General features: G+C 32.9%; 1 protein-coding gene and 1 non-coding gene across 3 annotated transcripts; one reads left to right on the plus strand and one right to left on the minus strand.

The window, feature by feature from the left end:
- The first annotated feature begins 3,018 nt into the window (after nucleotides 1–3,018).
- LOC107855455 (UDP-glucose 6-dehydrogenase 1) lies at nucleotides 3,019–5,698 on the plus strand. 2 transcript variants are annotated; one of them, XM_016700475.2, is made up of 2 exons: nucleotides 3,019–3,417; nucleotides 4,028–5,698. In XM_016700475.2, the coding sequence occupies exon 2, from the start codon at nucleotides 4,033–4,035 to the stop codon at nucleotides 5,473–5,475; it is 1,443 nt and encodes a 480-aa protein (XP_016555961.1). In that variant the 5' UTR covers nucleotides 3,019–3,417; nucleotides 4,028–4,032; the 3' UTR covers nucleotides 5,476–5,698. The 2 variants fall into 2 exon arrangements, with proteins under 2 accessions (XP_016555961.1, XP_016555962.1); XM_016700476.2 differs by lacking the exon at nucleotides 3,019–3,417 and adding an exon at nucleotides 3,745–3,943.
- Nucleotides 5,699–6,084: 386 nt separating this feature from the next.
- On the minus strand, nucleotides 6,085–6,245 carry LOC124899892. Its single transcript, XR_007057454.1, has one exon. It is a non-coding gene; the product is annotated as a U1 spliceosomal RNA (small nuclear RNA).
- Between the last annotated feature and the right edge of the window lie 1,500 nt (nucleotides 6,246–7,745).

Below are 7,745 nucleotides of genomic sequence, written 5' to 3' on the forward strand. Positions count from 1 at the left end.
GACATGGTATTCTATTAGGAGAAAGAATGATGTTGATCTTATTTCAAATATATTTTGAGGAAAAAATAGAAATATTTGGATGATATTATGGTTCTCAAAAAATAAAAGTAATATTATTAGGTAAATTTTTAAATATGGGTGACTATTTAGAGAATTTACTCGTGAACAAAGAAAGATGGAAGGGAGAAAATCAAATGTGATTCCATCACTTATGGAGCACATGCCTAAATAGGACAACTAGATCTCCTAAAAGATTTTCTAATTATAGATAAGTCACATTTCTTTTTAAAATAAATTATAAAGAAAAATATGTCATAAAAATTAAAAATAAATGGACATAATTAGAAGTGTTTATGAGTCGGTTATTGGTTAAAATCATAATCAAATTAACTTAGTTGGTTTTTAAATTTCTAAAATCAAACCAAACTAACGCAAAAAAATAACTGTGAATTTGATTCTTTTCAGTTTAGTTTTTTTTTAATTTATAACTTTAGCTAATGATAAAAGTTGAAATTTTGAAAAAACAAATCTTTTCCAACATATGAAATTTCAATCAGGAGTTGCAGCCCAATCTTGAAAACAATATGTCAACCCGATGTTATACTTAGGCAAAACCAGAGTTATACTTAGGCAAAACCAGAAATAACATCATATGAACGCTTTTAAAAAAATCTTTAAAAACTATATATAAGAGAACGATATGAAAAACTCCTCAAATAGTGAACGCATAAATTTCTTGTTCAATAGGGATCAAAAAGAAAATTCAAAATTAATGATTATCTATAAAATAATAAAACTCACCTATAAAATCACAGACTCAAGCTATTATTTTCACAATTAGTATCATTTGTCATTCAAAATGCGAAAATCATTTAGAATCTCATAACTGTCAACTAGATAGATATATATATATATATTTTATCGATTCAGTTATCTTGTCACTTATTTTAGAGAAAAATCAAAACAAATCATATAAATATCGTTTTTTAAAATTTAAAATCAAATATAATTAAATATTGAGTTTTTAAATCGATTTGATTTGATTCACGGTTCGATTTATTAAAAACCAAACTGTGAATACCCCTGGACATAATGGTAATAGGCAAGAGTTTGAAAATCTTCTAAGCTATTCACTCGTCCAGCAAAAGACCAATAATAGTAATAACTACTTGTAATTATTCAAGATATTTTTTTCACATGATATGAATAATCCCTTTTTTTTTTCCCAAATTTTGTATGATGAATCTTTTCGTTTTCACAAAATATAAAATTTATAGGGGTCAAGTCTATATTTTAAGAAATAAATTAAATTAAAATCTAAAATTTAAAATTCTATTTGTTGAATTTTTGTGTAATTTTTATAAACAAGTCTTGATTACAAATCAGAACTTGAAATTAAGTTCCGAATCTTATGATCAAACGACATACATTACTTGATAATATCAGCACTGTTAAAATATAAAAAACGATGTCAAATATTAATAGAACACTTCAAAATTCATAAACGAGGAAAGAATAAAATACAAACATTACTAATCTCAAATTTTAACTAATGCTGACCATCTTAGTTTGTTATTCAAAGTGGGTAAACATTTTCCCTATATTGTCAATTGCATTAACCTAGACTTAGGTTTAGAACTGGTCAAGAATAACCACCCAATACAATTGATGCCTAATCTAATTATAGTGAATTTAGAATTTTTAGAATATGATATACCACTTCAAAAAAGAAGAGAAAAATAAATTTAAATTAAGTGAGAATCGTTCCTTGTCGTGGAGATAAATAATTCAACATTCAATCAAATGCAATATTCGATCTTTTCATAAGTATTGGAGACCAACACGTAACATTAGATCAATTTCCAAAAAATATATATAAGTAAAATATTTCATTTTACGGAATTATCATAAATTTACATGCACCATTTTTTGGATTGAAAATTGGCCATGTATATAGGTAAGGTACACAATGAAAGGAAAAGTCTAAATTCACATCTCATCAATTTATGAAATCTGGTACTATAAATTTCATTACTTTATAATAAATATAGTAACTAAAAATCTTTCAATTTGGTCATCATCTTATTTAAAAGTGATTAAAACGACCATCATATCTAGGTAATCATATATAGTCCAACTCATCTTTAGCTAATTATTTTGGAGAGGTTTCTTATATTATAGTTGAAAAAATTCTTTATGCATCATAATCAGTTGCTTCAATTGAAATAATTTGAATCTGATTAAAACTTATACAACGTTGGAAACAAATTTATAAATTCTAAATTTACTTACCTTAAAGATTTTGGTGAGTAGTTTTATTTTCTCCTCTATAAATTACATTTCATTTTCATTTCAAACACCATAAGAACAAAGTAGAAAGCAAAAAATAAATTTTAGTGAAATTCAGTTTTGTGGTGCACCAATTTTTTGTTGCTAAAACAAGGCCATTTAATCAGGTACCAACATGTTAATCTTAACTTTGTGTTGCCTTTAAATTAAGCTCTTTAATAATGATTTTGTTTCTTGATCTTTTTTTCTTTTCTCAACTATATTTAATACATTGTCGTATATATAATTAATATTTTTCTTTGATGTTACTCAATGACCTGTTGAAACCAGCCATATGAATTATGATCACATTCTTTCTGAAGCTTCAAGCTTCTTTTTTCATGCCATATTTGTAATAAAAAAATAATTTTCTTGATTTAGTTTTCACATGAAACTGCACACCCTCTACCTTTTTTCACTTTTTGATTTCCCTTTGGTTAATTAAACTGGTTTATTTGTTAAAAAGGAAATTGTTTTTGACATCCTTTTAGACTGAGTTTGAATATTCTTGAAAATTTATTGCAAATAAAGTCCTACTTAATAAATTGATAAAAAAGGAAGCTAGATATGATGTGAGACATTGATAAAAAAGGAAGCCAAACGGATCCTTGTTTATTTGGACTGATCTTGCAACGACATTGATATATTTGACACCAACTATTAAAGGAGGGCAGATTTGGATCATTTTGAAAATTCTCTTGCAAATTTAGACTTTTTACTTTTATGAAAATATTGTTTATCCCCTTTATAATTTTTCCCTGATATCATTGAAGTTTCAAAGAGATGTGGTAATGCAGATTTTTTTTTTTTTTTTTTTAACCATTGATATAGTTAGTTGAGTTCCCCTTCCTTGTTTGTTACAGAAAGGTACCTCTTGAAAACTTGTTGAATGTTCCACACCAGACTTCAAAGTTTGACTTTTGGCACTTTACTTAGTTTTTAGCTTGGACCATAGCCTATATATATGTATGGTGGTCTGTAGAAGTCTTTGCACCATAACACAAGGTTTTTGGCTCCTTTTTATAACAGCATTACAAAAGAGAATCAAAACCATCTTTTCTTTTCCTTTTCAAGAAGAAAATCCTTGAGGTAACTTTCTGTTATTTCCTGTTTGTGTTCAGTGCATTGATAATAAGGTGGTGTTATTTCATGTTCTTCATTGTTCTGTTGTGAAATTCCTTTATGCCTGGTTAAAACTGTCCTTGTCAACTGATGTTGAATAATTATGAGTATTTATATTAAGATGTAACCTTTTTATTTGGACTAGAAAGTCAAGAAAACAGTTTTATTTGATGTCTCTATTTATGTTTAGTCAGAAATTTAGTTAAGGAGGTTGATTAAGACAGTTGTAGAAGACGTTGTTTTCTAATTGGACAGTTGGAAAGAGATGTTTTATGGAATATGACTTATTGGTAAAATAGGCAACATTTGGTTCTCATTTCAAGTGTGTGTGTGTGTGAAGATGTACCTCTAGACAACAAGAATAACAACAACTAAACTTAAATCCAAACAAGTTGTAGTCGACTATATGAATCCTCACTGTCAATTTTGCTCAACTTAGGCTCGTCTAGACCTCTCGACAGCACTCACAGGAAAATTTTCTTTTAAGATTTTAGTGAGGATTATAGCTGAATTTCTTTGATTAGTCTTATTGTTATTCGGGAACATTAAGTCTTGCATTTATTTTCTTATGTTGCAGAAAGAATGGTGAAGATTTGCTGCATTGGAGCTGGATATGTTGGTGGACCAACTATGGCAGTCATTGCCTTCAAGTGCCCTGCAATTGAAGTGGCTGTTGTTGATATAGCTTTTGCCCGTATCGCGGCCTGGAACAGTGATCAGCTGCCTATTTATGAGCCAGGACTTGAAGATATAGTGAAACAATGCCGAGGAAAGAATCTTTTCTTCAGCACTGAAGTTGAGAAGCATGTCTCTGAAGCAGACATCATCTTTGTTTCTGTTAACACTCCAACGAAAACTCGAGGCCTTGGAGCTGGGAAAGCAGCAGATCTTACATACTGGGAAAGTGCTGCCCGAATGATAGCTGATGTGTCAAAGAATGACAAGATTGTCGTTGAGAAGTCAACTGTTCCAGTGAAAACAGCCGAGGCAATTGAGAAAATACTCATGCATAACAGCAAAGGAGTCAAGTACCAAATTCTTTCGAATCCTGAATTTCTTGCTGAAGGAACTGCTATTGAGGACCTTTTTAATCCAGACCGCGTACTAATTGGAGGGCGAGACACCCCTGATGGGCAAAAGGCAATTCAGGCTCTGAAGGAAGTCTATGCTCAATGGGTGCCTAAAGACAGAATCATCTGCACCAATCTTTGGTCAGCCGAGCTCTCAAAGCTCGCTGCAAACGCCTTCTTAGCCCAGAGGATCTCATCAGTTAACGCAATGTCAGCTCTTTGTGAAGCAACTGGAGCTGATGTTACACAGGTGTCTCATGCTGTTGGTAAGGACACAAGAATCGGACCAAAATTCCTCAATGCCAGTGTTGGTTTTGGTGGTTCTTGTTTCCAGAAGGATATTCTCAACTTGGTTTACATCTGTGAGTGCAATGGTCTTCAAGAAGTTGCCAGTTACTGGAAACAAGTGATTAGGGTGAATGACTACCAAAAGAATCGGTTTGTTAACCGAGTTGTCTCCTCTATGTTCAACACAGTTTCAGGTAAGAAGATTGCTATCCTTGGATTTGCTTTCAAGAAAGACACAGGTGATACCAGGGAGACACCAGCAATTGATGTGTGCAAAGGCCTATTGGGAGACAATGCTCACTTGAGCATATATGATCCACAAGTCACCGAGGATCAAATCCGAAAGGATCTATCAATGAATAAGTTTGATTGGGATAATCCAATTCACCTCCAGCCAATGAGCCCCACTGTGATTAAGCACCTCAATGTTGTATGGGATGTTTATGAGGCCACAAAAGGCGCTCACGGCCTCTGTCTTTTGACCGAGTGGGATGAGTTCAAGACTCTAAATTTCAAGAGGATTTATGATAACATGGAAAAGCCTGCATTTGTGTTTGATGGAAGGAACACTGTTAATGTGCAGAAGCTCAGAGATATCGGGTTCATCGTCTACTCCATTGGGAAACCTTTGGATGGATGGCTCAAGGATATGCCTGCTGTGGCATAAGGAAGTTAATGTTCCCTTTCCCCTGGGATCATAAGAGCAAAATCCCTTTTTTTTTTTTTAATCCCAATTCCTGTCTTTTCCACTCAAGCATAGAACTTCTGTTACCCAGTAGTATGGTTAAACTGCAACTCTTTTTATCTTGTTTTTTGTATGTGAACTTCAGCAGCCCATTTAATGGTATTATGATTACTTTATATTATATAAATATGACATGTTTTGATCAGGTTGACCATTTTCTTATTGCAACTCCATATATTATTTCAATGAAGAAACATGAGTCTAATAGTCATTGTCATACTCCATAGGTTTCAAACTTCACAGTTGCTTTTTTCCATGAACTGGTGGTATGATAACTTTTGTTTTTTTGGAATGAAAGTAAACAATTCCAACTTCTTAGATCCATAGATTAAATCACACGGGTGCTAACTATATTCTAGACTAGACCTTTATTTCTTCTTTTAGGTCTGTAGTACAGTTAATTAGTCCCTCTAGCTAATTCAGTTTGGCAAGTTTTGACTAGACTTTCTTGTTGCACTTGCACAACACAAGAAATTCGGGCTAGTGCAAAAAGTTAGGCATAGAAATTACAAATATTGAACTTAGATTTGGGTAGGGGCCGTGCAGACACAAGCCCCCACTGTCACAAATTATGACGTAGGCTCGACTACTTGAGCCGACCTTAGGCAGGCACCTCTACTAAGTGCAATGGAGGTGACCAGCCTAGGCCATGAGCCTTCATGACCGCCCATTGACCCCGTCCACGTATGTAAGTTTTCTAGTTAGCCCAGCCCATATTTTATACCACTGCATTTGCCCACTTCTCCTCTCTGGTTGCGGTGTGGGATGAACTACCAAAGAAAGAATATCTTTTTGTCTAATAAAATATTATTTTTATTACTACTTCAATACTCATATTGTTATAAATATATTATCATAAATAGTGAATGTCTATTTATGAAAAAGTTAGACACCCTAAGGTTAATTTTTTTCATAAATAAAGGACTTTTCCTTCATTATAATTAACCCCTCAAGAACTCCTCAAAGAAAAATTACTCTCCTCTCTCTATTTTTTTTCTACTTTGATTTATATTTCATAACACGTTATCAGCACGAGACTCTGTCAAACAAAGTGAGATTATAAATCAAAAGGTAATTTCAAGGTTAGTAACTTCTTATGTTATTTGTCTTTTGCTACTAATGCTATAATTATTGTTGGATTTGAGAAAAAATGATTGAGTTGGAACTACTTATGCTTTAAATTTGTTCATGAATAACAATATTGTTAAAAGATATGATGATAAATTTTTAAGTCTCATCTCATTAAGAGGGTACGACATTGGGTTTAAAGTTCCAATGCACCATAATGATAAAATGTTGAATTCAAGTCTCATCGAGTTATAGCCTAAGACGTCTTTATATGGATAAGATATTGAATTTCAATCTCAATACACATATTGATGATATTATGATGGCTAAGGCAAAAAAATGGGTGTTTGGTGAAAAGTCATGAAACATATTTCATTAATATGCTCAATTCCATGAACTTCTGAATTTGGTAGCAATATCTGATAAATCTGAAAGTTGACAACTTGCTCCATTCTTGAGGGAATGTAGTATTAGTGTATATGTCACGCCTCAAATCCTATTGGGGCGGACTGACACCCATAACCGAGGAGGCCCGAGAGAACCAGCTCATAACCTTATACTTCCCATGCATACCTCTATGACAACCCGAAATTCGGACAGCATCATGTCGCATATAAAAGGAAATAATCACCTGTATAAGCTCGAGCACACATATATATGTATATACAATACTTGGCCGTTGGAGCCATCACGTCTATTAACAAAACACCACCTTAACTGTACATTAGGTCTACAAATCCTCTAGATAATACAAAGAGTTTAACTAAGGTCGGGACACACCTCTCCATATAACTAACTTCTATACAATACCAAAAGTGACTGGATATGACACGGAAAACCCCGAAGCAAACTGGAGCTCACCAAAAATAGCTGGATATCCTGGCTCCTACTTATGCGGTGTATAAGCTGAGGTGCCTGTGCCTGCAGCATGAAATGCAGGTCCCCCGTAGGGGACATCAGTACGAAATATGTACTGAGTATGTAAAGCTATAGATAATCACATATGATATAGGAGCTCAATAGAAATCAGAAACAAGTGAATAAATCGTAATAGGAGTGGACCACACTTACTAGAACTTGTGAAAACCTGTACATTGTATTTATTCAATCACTTTACCTTCGTT

The sequence above is a fragment of the Capsicum annuum genome, chromosome 6, assembly GCF_002878395.1.
Source record: "Capsicum annuum cultivar UCD-10X-F1 chromosome 6, UCD10Xv1.1, whole genome shotgun sequence".
NCBI classification, from domain to species: domain Eukaryota; kingdom Viridiplantae; phylum Streptophyta; class Magnoliopsida; order Solanales; family Solanaceae; genus Capsicum; species Capsicum annuum.

Bases quoted from the DNA above. Each gene is read 5' to 3' on its own strand.
- LOC107855455 (XM_016700475.2), top strand. From the start codon at position 4,033: ATGGTGAAGATTTGCTGCATTGGAGCTGGATATGTTGGTGGACCAACT.